This window comes from Mustela erminea, chromosome 2, assembly GCF_009829155.1.
Source record: "Mustela erminea isolate mMusErm1 chromosome 2, mMusErm1.Pri, whole genome shotgun sequence".
In the NCBI taxonomy this organism is placed as follows: Eukaryota; Metazoa; Chordata; class Mammalia; order Carnivora; family Mustelidae; genus Mustela; species Mustela erminea.
In genome coordinates, this window is record NC_045615.1 from 80,866,165 (window position 1) to 80,883,420 (window position 17,256).

At 37.7% G+C, this 17,256-nt stretch overlaps 1 protein-coding gene across 2 annotated transcripts in view; it reads left to right on the top strand.

The window, feature by feature from the left end:
* FAT4 (FAT atypical cadherin 4) overlaps window positions 1–12,825 on the top strand; it is a 181,899-nt gene extending 169,074 nt beyond the window's left edge. For both annotated transcript variants that reach the window (XM_032333361.1, XM_032333360.1), the window contains exons 17-18: window positions 4,154–4,415; window positions 6,789–12,825. In XM_032333361.1, the coding sequence (XP_032189252.1) occupies window positions 4,154–4,415; window positions 6,789–8,653 (2,127 nt within the window). In that variant the 3' untranslated portion in view covers window positions 8,654–12,825. The remainder of the gene's footprint in view (window positions 1–4,153; window positions 4,416–6,788) is intronic.
* Window positions 12,826–17,256: the final 4,431 nt, after the last annotated feature.

Below are 17,256 nucleotides of genomic sequence, written 5' to 3' on the forward strand. Positions count from 1 at the left end.
ATTGTCAGTTAAATCACAGCTGAGTTCTCCAAATAATTTCTAAATAAATAACTTTTAAACATTCTACTTTTAAACATTCTACATTAAACAATGTACTGATTTATCATTAGGCTTTTACATAATATTTTCACTATAAATGAGATGTTAAACTGGTGAATAATTTCCTTAGATATGCACTTTCCTTCAGCTCTTGGCTTTCTTAATTTCTAAGACTATCAGTCTGCTTTCTTTCCCACAAATAAGACTTCATCTTTTAAATCATCAGTTTCTTCAGTTTAGATATCTTAAATCATTTCTATTAACGTCACTTTGATATTATAATCTATTCATAATTTTACATGAATTTTGTTAAATTCTGAAGAACATAAAGCCAGATTTTCTATATTATTTTCACCTAAAAATTAGTATTTGGAAAATTACTAAAAGTTTAGTTCATGAAGACAAAAGGCAATATACATAGCAAATTACTAGGTTTAATTAACATAAAATACTACTAGTGGCAGATGTTTGCCTCTAAACTTCAGCCTCTTTTTTCTTAAAATTTCTCTCCATCCAAGTCAACTCTGGTTGTTATGGTGCATGAACATATCTTTAATAAGTAGTACAAAAACTCTTTAGAATTTTCACAATCCTCATAGTTCAATCATTCTCAATTGGGGATCATGTTTAACTGCCCCCGCCCCAGGGGATGTTTGACAATGTCTGGAGGCAATTTTTTCTTGATGGAATGGTTATTAAAATGCTAAAAACTTTTTTTTCTTCCTTTTTCAATCTGGAGGCATTTTTATTGTTGCAGTGGGGAGGGGTGCTACCAGCATCTAGTAGGGAGAGGTCAGTCATGTCACTGAACATCCTACATTGCACAACGCAGCACCCCACAACAAAGAAATTTCAAGTCCAAAATGTCAAGAGTAATGAGGTTGAGAAACTCTGCTCTAATCCAGTACAAAAGAACATCTTCAGGTTATAACTTTACCTCAATTATTAAAACAAAGAGCCCTGTTCAGAATTAATAAAGCTACTGCAAAACAAACCACACATGTCACTGTATTATGTTATTAGTGTTTGTAATTTGCACTGGAAAGTGCATCAGAACCAAAGAAAGTAATGATGTCCAGAAAGAGGTAAACCTTTACAGTCTAGGAGAAACACTTTACTGTATGCGCTGAGAGGCTTTGACATTGAGGTCTGTGCATTATCTGTTAAGCTGCTTCCAAGTCCTCGTGCCATTTAAATGACATATGAAATATTTCTGTACATTATCTCTTTAAGCCAAGAGATACAAAATACAATGTGGTTGAAGAAATCAGAGACAGAATTTTTTTTTTTTCTTTTTTTCCCTTAAGGAAGAAGCTGAATGTCAGGATCCATTTTTGTCACCATAAAATCTTGCATTTCCAACAGGACAGCAGCATGTGACTTCTTCAGATTTTCTTACATTGGTAGCAAGCACTTAGAAAGAGATTTTTTTTTTTCCTGGAAGAAAAGTAAATGCTAATGAATAAAAATAATGACTAATGCAGACCAAAATGCACATTTCTTTTGTATGAATATTTTGAAAAGCAGCTTTCAGAGATTAAAGGGCTTGGCAAGTAAAATAAGTAGATTAAAAAACCAGTGAATAAGGAGAACAAAATAGACAGGAAGCGAATGGCTGTTGTAAGTAAGCAGGCAAGTTATTTGGATGACAGGAATACGATCTACTTACACAGGCTAAGAAGCTGGTCAGGAGGGACTGTTACTTTTCCTTTAGCTTATCGGTGACTAAGGCCTCTGGTTTTCTTCTTTCTTTCTTTTGGCTCACTTTTGACAGTTTCTTTCTTTCTCTCTCTCTTTTTTTCCCCCTCTTCTTTCTCTTCCTCTTTCTTTCTCTTTCTTTATCTCTTTCCTTCTCTCTTTCCCTCTTTCTCTTTCTTTGTCTTTCTGTCTTTCTTTCTTTCTATCCCTTCCTTCCTTCCTTGAATCAATCCATCTCTCCTTCTCCCTCTCTCTCTTACACAAAAGCCAGTTAGATGATATTTTTGAAAATAAAGGGGAGTTGGGTTTGAGGAACTTCAGGGTTTGAGGGGAGATTATCAGGAGTGGGCAGCAACAGCAATGTGAGGAGAGAGGCGAATATGTAGAATAGATAGAATCTGTTCAGATGAAAAAGAAGTAGGTAGAGAGCATTTTAGATAGAAAAACAGAAGGAAGCATACTTATATATAATTGTGTTGATGGCATATTTAAAGTGTTTCACAAATCTCCTTTCTTTTACCACATATTGTGTTTCTCCATATTTGGAGTTCTGTGATAATGTCAGATGGACTTTATTTTTGTTCCAAATCAATTCTGTTGTTTTGGCATATAGATTTTGTTTTTGTTTTTGTTTTTGTTTTTTTTGAGTGAAGCCCAAAGTACAGAGTTGGGATGAGGGACACAGAGCTCTAGATTAAAAAGGAAGTAAGGAATAAAAAAATCTGTGGGTAAATAAACCAAGCAAAAATTAGCATAAAAATGAACATGATGTTTTCAAAGTTAGAAAGGATAAAAGAACCAGGTACAGTATTGGGGTGGGGGCAAAACATTACAAATGTTGCAATGAGAACTTGTCTTCTCATTCACCAGAGTCTATGTGTATTCTAAAGACTCTCATGTCAGAGCAGATGAGTAAAATGATGGCACGGTTTGATCAGGTAGGAGGGAAACGCAGAGCGGGAAGAAGGCTCTTCCCAGGGCTTCTTTCCAAAAGGACTCTGGCTCTCACCAAAGAGAAGTTGCTGTTTTTACTGTGTGTTTCATGAGACATTGCCCACTTGATGAAGTGTTATTGTCATTTAACCACAAGTTTCTTTTCTTTTCCCATCTGAGTTTGTTACTAAAATATACTATTATCTAGAGAGGCCGCTTTAATAAAATGTTACAGGATGAATAATGTATGTAAATGTGTTAGGCATATTTTCCACAAAGCAAAAATGAACTGATTTTTAGCTCTACCAGATGTGTTTGTTGCATGTAGAAATAACATTTGATCCGAGTGACAAAATAACTGATCCGCCCTTTCATCCCTGTCATCTGATACACGGTGCCACTTCATCCCCTGGCCCAGGCACCAGCTCTGTCTGGCAGCATGGTGGGATTATGCTCTCTGAACCAAATGTTCATCTTGCCTCATAAATTATTTCGTTTTCTAAAGTACTCAGAATACTGGAAACTTGGTAGCTGGAAACTGGAGTAGGAGCATCCTGTTACCCAATGTTCTACTGTGCAAAGTCAAAGAAACGAAATATCCCTTAGATAAATTATAAAAGGCAGCCAAAGTGAAGACTTGCCCAGACACCTCATTATTAAGAACTCACTCGTTATTCATCATAGTTTTCATCTCAATAAATGATATAAACAATAGGCATGCTTTCTTCTAAAATTCCAGTGCGTTAGAGATGACAGATGAAAGAATTTCTTTTTGTCTATTTTCCCAACTATGTTTCATTTTTCCCTGAGCATTGATGTTTATTTTTGCAAGTAGTTTTAACCTATTTTGATCACCCTGGACCTTTTACTAAACTGACAGATTAGGTGCCTCGTTAGCGCAGTAGGTAGCGCGTCAGTCTCATAAACTGACAGATTTTTTTTTTACACCCGCCATTGTGATGAAATGATAAGTAATTACAAAAAAGGTGTACTTTACTTAAAATAGGTTTTCACTCCATCATTACCTCAGATTCTGGAAAATAATGTTATGCATCTTGAAAAATTAGGTATGACTATGATAGCACCTTGAAAACTATTGAAACAATCAAATGTGAAGATATCTGTTGCTTAAATTTATAGAAGCAGTATGGGTAAGTATACTCTGATTCAGCCAGACTCTTCAGCTAGTCTCTTGGATTGATTGATTTGAGACAGAGAGAACAAGTGAAAGCACAAGCCAGGAGGAAAGGCAGGGGGTGAAGCAGACTTGCTGTTAAGTGAGGAACCCAATGTGGGACTTGATCCCAGGACCCTGGGATTATGACCTGAGTCCAAGGCAGATATGTAACCATCTGGGCCACAGAGGCGCCCTAGTCTTTTGGCTTTAAATTGATCAATATTTTAAGATTTTATTTCATTTTGATTCTGTTTTATTCGGGCATACCATAGTTTAATTATGCATTATTTTTAATACTTTTTACAGATTAAAAATGGCAGAGTCCATTTTACATCAGATGCAGGAATTGCTGGGAAAGTGGAGAGAAATATTCCTGAAGTGTATGTTGCAGATGGCCACTGGCATACTTTTCTAATCGGAAAAAATGGAACAGCCACAGTATTATCCATCGACAGAATATATAACAGAGATATTATCCACCCTACCCAGGATTTCGGTGGCCTCGATGTGCTCACTATATCTCTTGGGGGAATTCCGCCTAATCAGGCTCATCGAGATTCTCAAACAGGTAAATGCGTATGTTGAGCAAAGGAATGGTAAAATTGTTCTTATCAAAGTAGTTAGACTTCTGATAATACCCATTATGCATATTCTGAGACTCTCATAACTGTCTTTAGGAAGCCTGCAATGAATTATTGGCCATCACTTACTTTAGCCATTTGGATTTATTCTAGCAGGTTCATAATTCAGCCCATGGTGTTTCCCTTGTCCACCAAATATTTACTTATTCATTAATTCGCTTACTCATTCATTTGTTAACTCACATGACAGATATTTACTGAGCCCCACCCTTGGCAGGGGAGTACAATGGTGGATTAAATAAATACCTACTCTCCTTATATGACAAAGAGGATAAACATCAATGAAATCATTATACAAGTGAATATATTATTTTAGAATATGATAAATGATGTGAAGAAGGAATGTAGAATTCTAAGAGGTTTTCAAAAAAGGAGAAAGGGAAACTTCCTTGGGAAATTGACATTGGTACTTCAAACTGAACTATGAAAATGAAGATGGGAGAGTATGAAAGCCTAATTTATATTGTTAGGAACTTAACAAAAGTAGGAACTTAGTTCCTAAGTTGTTCCTACAAAAGTAGGAACTTAACGAAAAGTTCAATCTACTTTGACTCAATCTTCAAGGTCACAGGCTTATTGGAGACTGAGGTCACAGGTGAAGTATGAAGTTGAAGAATGAAGCAGGGCCTTCTAGACCTGTCATATTTTTGGTCTTACTCTCAGGACAATGGGAAGTCACCAAAAAGTTTCTCTTCGAGGAGTCTCAAGATTAGATATGTAGTGATATTAAATATCTTTCAGGTTACAACATGGAGAATGCATCGGAGGAGGACAAGAGTACACTGGCATAAGTTAGCTGGGATGATATTGTTGTGATCTAGGCAAGGTATTGTGTGTGTTTTAACTAGTGTGGTGGTAAAGGAGTTAGTAAGAAGTGGATAGGGAAGTGGATAGGGAAGAAGTACTTTAGAAATTCAAATAAACTAAACCGTTGATATTTTGAGTGAAATTCAGGAAGGTTTCTGACCTATCAGTAGAAGAAGGGCAGTGCCACTGAAAGAGGAAACTGCAGAAAAGTGCAGGAAAAAGTGTGTCTATAGGTAATAGCAAGATGGTGGTGTGGGACCTTTGGGGTTTGGACAACCTTTGCAAAAGACTTTTGGATGGGTGGACTACAGTCAGGAGTGGACACCAGCTAGAAATGCATATGAGGAGTTAGCTGAGTCAAGCAGGTCACTGAAGTCCTGAGTAGAGTAGTAGTGTGAAGGAGAAACAAAGCCTAGAGCCTTAACTTAAGCAACCCTGGGAATCAGTGGCTATTTAGAGGAAAATGAAACGTAAAAGAGACTAAGTTGTTGAAAGAAAATCTGGAAAGTAGGAACAAAAGCAGATGTTACAGAAGGCCATGGAAAAAGAGTGTATCAGGGATGGAAATACCATTACAGTGGAAAGATACCAGGAAAACTGAAAAATGCAGGGAGAGGGGATAGGCTTAAGGCACAAGAGTAAAAGTCCAAGTCATAACTTGTTCTTATATACTTAACTTCTTTGAGAATATGGATGCTAATTCTTTTGGATGCTGTAGGAAACAAACCAATGTAAATCATAGTCTTGTATTAGTGTAAAATGGATTCTTGGGCTCTGTGACAGGAGTGTTAGCAATATTAGCACATTCAAGTCCAACAAAGAGTTTCTCAACTTCAAAAAAAAAATAATAATAATTATTGGCCTCTAAGGAGCCATTTTAGATGTTTTTTTTTTTTTTTCCTAACTTCTGCCGTTCCCACCTCATGAAGTGTTCATGCTGTAGTTATACTTGATATCCGTCCTCTAGGGGACCACAAAGCTTTGTAAGAGCTTTGTCTTTTGCTCTGCAGGAGCCGGTGTTCAACTCCTTGGGAGCAATATAGCCTCCATAGAGAATGTATGATATCTAATGATTAAAGCTATTAGTCTATTTTTTTTTTCTGTTTGCTGTTGTTGTTCTTTGTAAGTACTTTAAAATACCTTTTATTTCCATTTTTTAATTTCTTGTATGTAGACTATAAAAATAAGACAGATAATTAAATAACTAAAAAGAGGAAGAAAAAGAAAATCCAGCCTGTGTCATTCATAAATCTTCAGAAAGAGCAATATCTGAGCAATTCTCTCCAGACTTTTGTCATGGAAATCTTCTCAATCTTAAGTTACATTGTAAGACACACAGAGTTACCATCTTTGGACTGGGCAATGGTACTGAGAATGTGGTTTCTTTTTACCAGACGTGATTGTGCAGCTTCTTTTTACCAGAGTCCCCCAGTGCAGCACTGTAAATCTTGGTTTCCTCTAAAATGCCTCACTGCTCCTTCTTCCTGCTACAGGTTTTGACGGCTGCATTGCTTCTATGCTGTATGGTGGTGAAAGTCTTCCTTTCAGTGGGAAACATAGCTTGGCCTCCATATCTAAGACAGATCCCTCTGTGAAGATTGGCTGTCGTGGCCCCAACATTTGTGCCAGCAACCCCTGCTGGGGTGACTTACTATGCATTAATCAGTGGTATGCCTACAAGTGTGTTCCTCCCGGAGACTGTGCATCGCACCCATGTCAGAATGGGGGCAGCTGTGAGCCAGGCCTGCACTCTGGCTTCACCTGTAGCTGTCCAGAGTCCCACACCGGGAGGACCTGTGAGACGGTGGTGGCCTGCCTCGGCGTCCTCTGTCCTCAGGGGAAAGTGTGCAAAGCTGGAAGTCCTGGAGGCCATGTCTGTGTTCTGAGCCAAGGTCCTGAAGAAATCTCCCTGCCTTTGTGGGCTGTGCCGGCCATCGTGGGCAGCTGCGCCACAGTCCTGGCCCTCCTGGTCCTCAGCCTGATTCTGTGTAACCAGTGCAGGGGGAAGAAGACCAAAAACCCCAAAGAGGAGAAGAAACCGAAGGAGAAGAAGAAGAAGGGAAGTGAGAACGTTGCTTTTGATGACCCAGATAATATCCCTCCCTACGGGGATGATATGACTGTGAGGAAGCAGCCCGAGGGGAACCCAAAGCCAGATATCATTGAGCGGGAGAACCCCTACCTCATCTACGATGAGACCGACATTCCCCACAGTTCAGAAACCATCCCCAGTGCCCCCTTGGCCTCTCCAGAGCAAGAGATAGAGCATTACGACATCGACAACGCCAGCAGCATCGCCCCTTCAGACGCAGACATCATCCAACACTACAAGCAGTTCCGCAGCCACACGCCGAAATTTTCTATCCAGAGGCACAGCCCCCTAGGCTTTGCGAGGCAGTCCCCCATGCCCTTAGGAGCCAGCAGTTTGACTTACCAGCCTTCATACAGCCAGGGTTTGAGAACAAGCTCCCTGAGCCACTCTGCTTGCCCCACCCCCAACCCCCTGTCTCGCCACAGCCCAGCCCCATTCTCGAAGTCCTCTACTTTCTACAGGAACAGCCCGGCCAGGGAATTGCATCTGCCTATAAGAGACGGAAATACATTGGAAATGCACGGGGATGCCTGCCAACCTGGCATTTTCAACTATGCCACAAGGCTAGGAAGGAGAAGTAAGAGTCCTCAGGCCATGGCCTCTCATGGTTCTAGACCAGGGAGTCGCTTAAAGCAGCCAATTGGGCAGATTCCTCTGGAATCTTCTCCTCCGGTAGGACTGTCAATTGAAGAGGTGGAGAGGCTAAACACCCCTCGCCCTAGAAACCCAAGTATCTGCAGTGCAGATCACGGAAGGTCTTCTTCAGAAGAGGACTGCAGGAGGCCATTGTCCAGAACAAGGAACCCAGCGGATGGCATCCCAGCTCCAGAATCTTCTTCTGATAGTGACTCGCATGAGTCTTTCACTTGCTCAGAGATGGAATATGACAGGGAAAAGCCAATGGTGTATACTTCCAGGATGCCTAAATTATCTCAAGTCAATGAATCTGATGCAGATGACGAAGATAATTATGGAGCCAGACTGAAGCCTAGAAGATACCATGGTCGCAGGGCAGAAGGAGGACCTGTGGGCACACAGGGGGCAGCCCCAGGGGTTGCTGACAACACACTGCCCTTGAAGCTTGGGCAGCAAGCAGGGAATTTCAACTGGGACAACCTTTTGAACTGGGGCCCTGGCTTTGGCCATTATGTAGATGTTTTTAAGGATTTGGCATCTCTCCCAGAAAAAGCAGCAGCAAATGAAGAAGGCAAGAGTGGGACAACGAAGCCGGTCCCCAAAGATGGGGAAGCAGAGCAGTATGTTTGAACTTTATGTACTGGCATTATAAAGTCGAAAGACAAGGGACACTCGAACTGTTGTAAGGTTGTCGACTAAGGTGGGTTCCATTTGCAAAACAGGCCAGTATGGACTGGTGTTGGAGGGAAACTTTAAAAAATAATAACCACAATGCTGCTGAAACAGACTCAATGCAAGTCTTTAATTTAAATATGCTTGGCTGAATTTATTTTTCTGCATGCATCGTATTTTGTAACTAGTTATGTGGCATGCAGCGTTTGGAAAGTTTTTCTTATTTACCAATGTTTGATTTGTGATTTTTTAAAATTAATACCGTTGCCATTGCAGAAATGAATTTGTGCTTTCACAGTGGGGTATGTGTATCGTTTCCATTGTATTATCATTGTTATGTTTTGCATCACAAGATCCTTGAGATTTAAGCAATCCTTGTAAAGTGTAGGAAGAACCCTCCATCCTTGAACGAAAGACTAAGTATTAACACTTTCCAGAAGTATAGATTCCATATTAGATGTTGCTCAGAAATGTCTGATATTTGAGTTAAGTTTTACATGACAGTGGGTACTAAAGTTAAGTCATTTTGTTCAGCACTTTAGAATTTTCCTACAAAATTGTGTTAAAACTTCTGAGTCTTTTTTTTTTTTTTTTTTTTTAAATAAACAGTTCTGGTCTTCTGACCTTCATCAGGCTTCCGCTAGGAACAAAATGACTGCATATTTTCCTTAGAACACTGCTTCCCTTCTTACTGTGGAATGATGTTCTCAGCAGCACTTCTCAGAGACACTTTTGGAAGTTATTTATTGAAAAATGTTCTATGCTTTTAAAATTTTAAAGAATCAACCTAAAGAAAGCCTATAATTGGACTTGTTTTTCAACCATTTAACATCTATCCCAAGTACCCAGTTTTTATAATTTATATAAAGTCGAATTTCAGCTCTCCTTTCTTTCCACCATTTTGTAGATCATTTTTTAATACCGTGTAAAAACTTTTTTTTTACACCTAAGCTGTGTTTTTGATACTGATATTTTCCTATGCTGAAAAGTTTTCTTACTTTCAGGGAAGGTAAGAAAATACTTTTTTTACATTTGTTACTTATGTAACGTTCATATTTTTCACATTTTGATATTTGTAACATACTGTATGCTTTCTACTTGTAAATGCGAACAATAGAATTAAAATATTTATTTAAAATACTTTGCATTCATCGTGTGATGTTAATCTTTTATCGTTCTATACTGTTTTTATGCCCAACTTGAGTAATCTCTACTTGTCAATAGACAAGGTGAACTATGAATGGGCGACATCATTTTCTTCTAAAAAACCTCAGTGTGGATAATTGCCAGGACAGATAGTTTAAGGTCACTTTAGTACATTTCTATCTGTCAGAGTTCTTGAAATTCCCTAGGGCATAATGAGTCTAGACGAGATTTCGTCTTTGGGGATTAACTTTGTTATGAACCTGGTTTAAGCCTTCAGGCAATAAAAGTTTGGAAGTTCCCAGCAGAGTATATTCACTGAAGGCCAGCTTTAGACCAGGCTTATAGTTATAGGAACAGCAATGAATTAAACCTAATTATGGAAAAATGTCTGGGTCTCATTTTCTCCAAGGACCCAGCCCAAAATGTTCTAAGTCAGATGGTAGATAGGAAGAATGACAGTGAGGTCTCTGCTATGCATACCTGTCTTTAATTTATTGATCACTCTGCTGCATAAATTCTAAACACATTTTACATGCTATCCTAGCCAAGACAAACCTCTATTTTCAACTAGTCACCCAAGAATGAAACAATTCAGAAGAGACTAGTCCAGAATAAGATTCATTTGTGTATAAAAAGTTACACCTGAAATAGGATTTCTGCAAATTATCTCACAATCTCAGAACTTTTTATAATTAAATATCTGCCCCGTAACTAATATTTCTTCAGAATATTATCCTCTAACATTGGCTGTGCCATATAGAATAGGGATTTTAACAATACGTAGAAGTTTTGGGTACATAAAATATGTAAATGTTTTTAGTAAATACAGTATTTTTAAATTAATACCAACAGATTGACATACATGCCAGAATTATTTTGTCATTTAATAGTGATAAGGGGTCTTTTTTTGGTTGTTTCAGAATAGGAAATAAAATGTGGATTTAATCTAAATTGTAACATTCCTAGAGTGTAGTTTAAAGACTGAATGTAAGATACTAATCTGATTTTTTTTTGTCACCTGTGATGAGCCAACATGTTTTAGTATTTCCCTATGAATTTAAGTATTATGAATTTATGTGCCAAATATGGGAACATGCTGATTGCTTTGCATAACTGAAAACAGAATACTTTTTTCTCAGAATCTCTGAAGCAGCTCAAGATGTCTTCAAGGATATAAATTCTGTAATTGAGAACAGAGCTAAAAGTAAAAATGATAACCATGATTATGGCTAAGGGTTAAGAGGGCCAAACCTGATGCCAAGATTCTGTGTGCTATTTCTCTAAGAATTCTTTGTGAGATAGAGAATTATTATCCCCTTGATTAATCAATCCCAATTTAGGAATATGATAGGAGTTTTATAGGAAAATATCTAGTCTTTGGTTCCTCTTAGAAATCTTTTCCATTGAAGCGAAAACAATACTTGTAGCAAAACAAATCGGAAATGTATGGAATGCAAGTCTCACTTCAAATGGAGACTAACATTTAGTTTACTGAAATAGAGATGTGACAAAGCATGTACTCTGGTGGAAGTAGGGGAGGGATCATAGGTAAACTGATAAGGTAACACTCTCCAAAATTAATGGTGAGGAGTGACCTGCATGTTCACATTTGAAATCATAACCTCAGAATTTTAATTCAGCCCTGCTAGTGTTTGTTGGATTGCCTGGAATACAGTCACTCTGGGGCTTTCTCCCATGTGCACACTGAAGATGCCTCAGTGAGCCTGTTTTTAGGAATGGTATGTAACCACACCCACAAGAGACCCTTAGGGTTAGAGTAGCAACATTTTCCAGGTTTCCGATCACTTAGTTCTTGCGTTTGTCTTGTCTTCAGGGTTGTTTCTCGAAATTTCTAAGTTGGTGGATCTGGTCAGTGGTTCATTCAGATATATTAAAATCATTGTAAGGAAATGAAGATCAAAATGAAAAATGGAGAAAATTTCTCTTTTCCTTGTTGCTATCACAATGTTTGCCAACACCGAGGTCAGTGAGAAATATAACTGGCCTAAACAATTGGGAGTTATGCCCCTTATAAATATTTTATTTACAGTAGAAGATAAAACATATCACCATGCAACTTTATTACTTCCAAACTTTCCATCTAAGAACAAAACACTATTTTAATGAAAATGCATTTTTATTTATTTGGATTCAACATTATGGTAAAATTAATCTGTAAAAGGTGAAAATGGCTTTAAAATTTTGAATCAGTAACTCAGCAATGCAATTTTTCCTAATTTATTTTTATGTCGTGTATTAATTTTAAAAAGACTAGCATTTCAAGAGGATTAAATTTGCCTTTCCCTAGGAAAAGTGAGACTGCAGATGAAATATATTTTAGCATACATTTATTAGAGCTTTCAGCATGAAATAAAATATTAAAGTCTATAATGAAACTAGTAAATATTCCTTAAAGATACTCTGAGTGAAATGTCACAACATTAATAATGTATATCATTACTACTACTGAGCCAAGCCAGTAGTTTGAACAGTTTATCACTCACAAAAGTTATAAGCCAATGTTATAATGAACTTAACATTTTCATTTATTGTTAATGAGGGAAAAGGCATTAGGTTCTAATAAACGTTGGTGTGAACAAATGAATACCAATAATCCAAACCTAACATCATCTATGTATCTCTGAAAATCATTGCGAATAAATATATTCTGGACTTAAGACCATGAAGTACAATATTCTCCTTCAACAGAGAAATAAATTGAGATATAAAGGTCAGTGTCCTGTGTAAATCCATTTAATCACAAACAATAATTTGTGACCTTTACATGCCAGACCCTTTTCTAGAGCATGGGATATGATAGTGAAGAAAGCAAAGTATTTCCCTTGGTGGAACTTACATAGGAGTAAAGGAAAGAGAAATCAATATAGAAATGCAGTAATAATTTTTCAGTGTGATATCTAGTGGAAATAAGTGCTGGCAAGCCAACTAAAGCAGGGGAAGGGCTAGGTATTGATTTGGGAATGTATATGCTATTTTATTTTATTTTTTTTTAAACTTAATTTGGTTGATTTATTATTTTTATTATTATTTTCAGTTAGCCAGCATGTAGTACATCATAGTTTTTGATGTAGTGTTCAACAATTCATTAGCTGCGTGTAACACCTAGTGCTCATCCCAACACATGCCCTCCTTAATCCCCAACACCCAGTTACCCAATCCCCTTCTATATGTGTATACTATTTGAGACAGATTGGTCAAGGAAGACCTTTCTGGAAAGGTGACATTGGAGCAGGAAGCTGAAGGAGGTACAAGAGCAAGCCATGGACTCTCATGGATAATGGTGCTCTGGGCAGGGCAGTGGCATGAGGAAGCCCAGAGGAGGAGAACATTCTATGTTGGAGGAACAACCAGAGAATGAAAGGCCAAATCTTTGGTCTACATATGAGCAAAGGCTGCACTACAAGAACCTTAGGGATGAATGGTAAGAAGTAAGACTATAATTCAGAACAGGCCCAGAAAGAATTATTGTGGAAGCAAAACTTCATGTATGTCTATTACCAGATGAAATAAGAGCATCTTTAAATGCAAGGGAAATCCTGAGAAGGCGACTATGCACTCTTTCTGCACTGGTGTCCAAGATCCAGAAGACAAAAGGAGAGATGTATATAATGGAAGTAAATGTCTATGCTAACATTGATTGATTCATGCTATCCTGGATGACAGAGCCAAACCTGTAGGCATATTCACAGGAAGCACGTTAAGATGTATGAAAATAAAGCTGTTGGTTTCCTTATTGCTGAGACATTAACATGTCCAAAATAACAGATATCTACAATTAGAAAGTTGCAGAAATTTGTATTTTAAAAATAAACTTCTATTTTTATGAAATGGGTCATTTGCAAAAAAAAAAATTTTCAAACAGAATGAGATTTATATTGTTGGAATGAGTGATGGTGAGCAAAATATCTCTAAGACACAGTTAGTCTATGTCTGAATTCAAGGTAACTAAGACTTGTCCAAATGTCTCTTACTGAGTCCATAATAATGGAAGTTAACCTCCATCTTTGCAATGCTAATAAACCTTTTTAAAATCCAAGTGAAGTGTGATGAAGTAGGATTAAGATTTAAAGACATACTTTTGGCATTACCATAAAAACTCTTGGAGGAAGTCTTTTTATGTACTCTACAGTGTGCATATGTCAGACTCATAATTATGTTAAGATTCGTGTAGGCAATTCTGACGAAAGACTAGGTAACCTAAGGACTCTTTGCACTTATTAATGGAACATGCTGAGTGAATAACAGACTCTTTGAATCCTCCTGTAATGTGTGAATCTGTCAAGGTAGATACACTGAAAACATTTGTGAGAGACTCTCCATATCTGAAGATGCATAATTAAAATAAAAAGTCCCACTGAATGCCTAAAAATGCACTGCATAAAAACAGATAATTTCCAGACGACCCATTTGGATGATTCTAATTTTATTAGTGTACGAATCAATTTACCAAACTCCTAAATCAGGTTGCAAACTATAAAGTAGAGTCACCGTGGTATTCTGGCAAAAAGTTAGGATCTTAGTCTGTGTACCACTTTAGCCCAAATAAAATAACCAATGACGTATTTAGTTCTTTGGCAATGTCACGGAATTCCCGATTTCAGATTGAAACCATATTGTGTACTGTACAGACGTTGATCAAAATAAGACTCCATTTTGCTAGAGCAGTCTGCTCATTCAGGCCATCCTTTTCTTACTCTATTCAAATAGTCTCAAGGCAGATTGCTGCCAAAAAGAGAGTTACTGATACTTGACTTTGAAGTCTAAAGTAATACATTGAAGGAAATCTCTCTTTAGAAAAGCAATATGAATAAGACAACAAGGGCAGCATCACCTACCCCAGAAATGGGATAATTCTTTTGCAGCTACGAGTCTGAAGGAAAGAAAGTTATCCTGTATTAAATCTGGGGTAATTCTAGCCGGGAAGTCAAATGATGAAATAGACTCTGCGAGGGAAACTGATAAATTGAGAAATGGCTTTAGGTGGAAAAGAAAATGGAAAAAAAGAGCTTGCCCTCTTTTGCCTTGGCAGAACTGTCATCAAGAAACTTGAGTCAGGATGCCTGGGTGGCTCAGCTGGTTGGTTGAACATCTGATTCTTGGTTTCGGTTCAGGTCATAATCTCAAGGTTGTGAGATGAAGCCTTGCTCAGGCTCTGTGCTGGGGGTGAAGCCTGCTTGAGATTCTCTCTTTTCCTCTTCCTGTGCCCCTCCCCCCATGCATGTGCGCGCTCTCTCTCGCTCTCTCTCTTTCTATCTATCTTATTCTCTCCCAGGGTCCCTAAAAATAAATAAATCTTAAAAAAGAAAAAAAAGGAAACATGAGTTGTCAATCATCTGCTATACAACAGACAACCATTAATGTCTTAAAAGTATTTCTTCTAATCCATTCAAAAAGCTTATGACAGCAAATGCTGCATATAGTGATACAGGCATCTAGAGAGGGAATCAAAATCAGATTTTTGTTTTGTTTTGTTTTAAATTTTTAGACAGTGAGTAAATAGTAGTGTTCTCTAATAGAGGATGGTTTGGACTGTCAGTATTAAACATGCAAAGTACATTTGCATTTGAAATCTTCTTAATTCATACAACTTCAGATCAAGAACAGAGTGAGTCCAAGAAATGCTCAACAGGTTTTAAAGTGGCAAAATCAATTGTCTACCGTTTATAGGCAGATTTCTGTCCAAATTAAGGCACAATCCCTGGCCACTCTGCATTTAATGTGCTTATAAAAAGTAATGTGCTTGCAAATCAAATGCATAACTGTTCTCTATAAATTAGCCTGTAAGTGAATTTTGATAATGTATACAGTTTTTAATTTGCTCAGCACTGCGTGTCAAGTACTGGGAAGAACTAAGCAAATAAGATGATTTTTGTCTTCAAGAAACTTGTGAGCATTGGTGACTACACTCTCCCTTTTCCAAAACACAAGCTCTGTTTTCAGAGAATAATTTCAGTATTCCCAAAGAAATTTATTTATTTATTTTTTTATTTTTAAGATTTTTTTTTTGTTTATTTGACAGACAGAGTTCACAAGTAGACAGAGAGGCAAGCAGAGAGAGAGAGAGGGAAGCAGGTTCCCTGCTGAGCAGAGAGCCCGACTCGGGACTCCATCCCAGGACCCTGAGATCATGACCTGAGCCGAAGGCAGCAGCTTAACCCACTGAGCCACCCAGGTGCCCAGAAATTTCTTTTTTTAAAAAGAAATATTTTATTTGTTTATTTAAGAGATACAGAGAAAAAGCATGAGCTGAGAGAGAGAAGCAGAAATCCTCTGCTGAGCAGGGACCCTGAGGCAGGGCTTGATCCCAGGACCCTGATGACGTGAACCAAAGGCAGATGTTTAACTGACTGAGCCAGCGAGGCTCCCTAAAATTTCTGTTTGTACTCATGTGGGCACCATGTGCAGTCTCCTGGACATTGACTATACTCAATAACTTCCTGAATCTTGGAAAGCCATTGCATTTTCAAGATTAACAAACTAATAGGTTTAATGACTTTTAAAGAAAATTTTAGGCAAGTTACTAATTTTTTTTTAGTAGTTCCTACATTGTCTATTTAGGTTAAACTTAGTTAATATCCCTGGTTTTGAAAGAAATTGCTATTATAAATATTATCAACCTTGTTCTATCATATACTACTTGGTTTGAGACTAGTTCATTTGTTTTCAGGATTATACTGTTTCACAAAATTTGGTGTGTCATTCCCAGTAAAAAGTATGCAAGGCTAATCCAGAACCAGCATGTTTTGATGAGTTTGTGGTAAATGGGACTGAATATTAAATACTAAAATCATTTTAAAAATCAGTACACAAATAAAATTAGTTTTAAAAGGAAGTAAGAGCAGTAACCCTAACAATTTACATATATCTTATGAGTTCCACTCTTTGCTATCACATATAGACCCATATTTCTACATACCTAAACAGAGTGAATTGTGACCTTTTTCAAAATTGAGACTTCTTGAGTATTTTTGACAATTTAATACTGTTGAAACTTGAGGAAATGTTCTAGTCTTCTTGAAGTAAGGATTTAAAGGGAATGACTTTGGAGTTCGTATGCTGAGTGTTCTCTTAGTTCTAAGAGGATGTGATGTGACTAGGAAGTCCCTGATGTGATGGCTGGCCGTTGGGACAGAGACTGAGATAGTGAACAGCTGGGGGACAGAGTCCCACGTGGAGGGAGGCAAAGGACCAAGTCCCTCACCATGGGCAGAGTCCTGTGTTGGAGCTGAAAAGTGCCAGGGTGTGTGCACCCTGGGAATGAGAGGGGGTCAAAAGGAGGGAAGAAAAATAATGCTGAATGCTGATAGGACCATTTAATCTCACCTGTAACTTTAGTTTCTCAAAGTAACACTTTCAAGGTTGACAAGACCATTTACTCTCTTCTGTAAATTTAG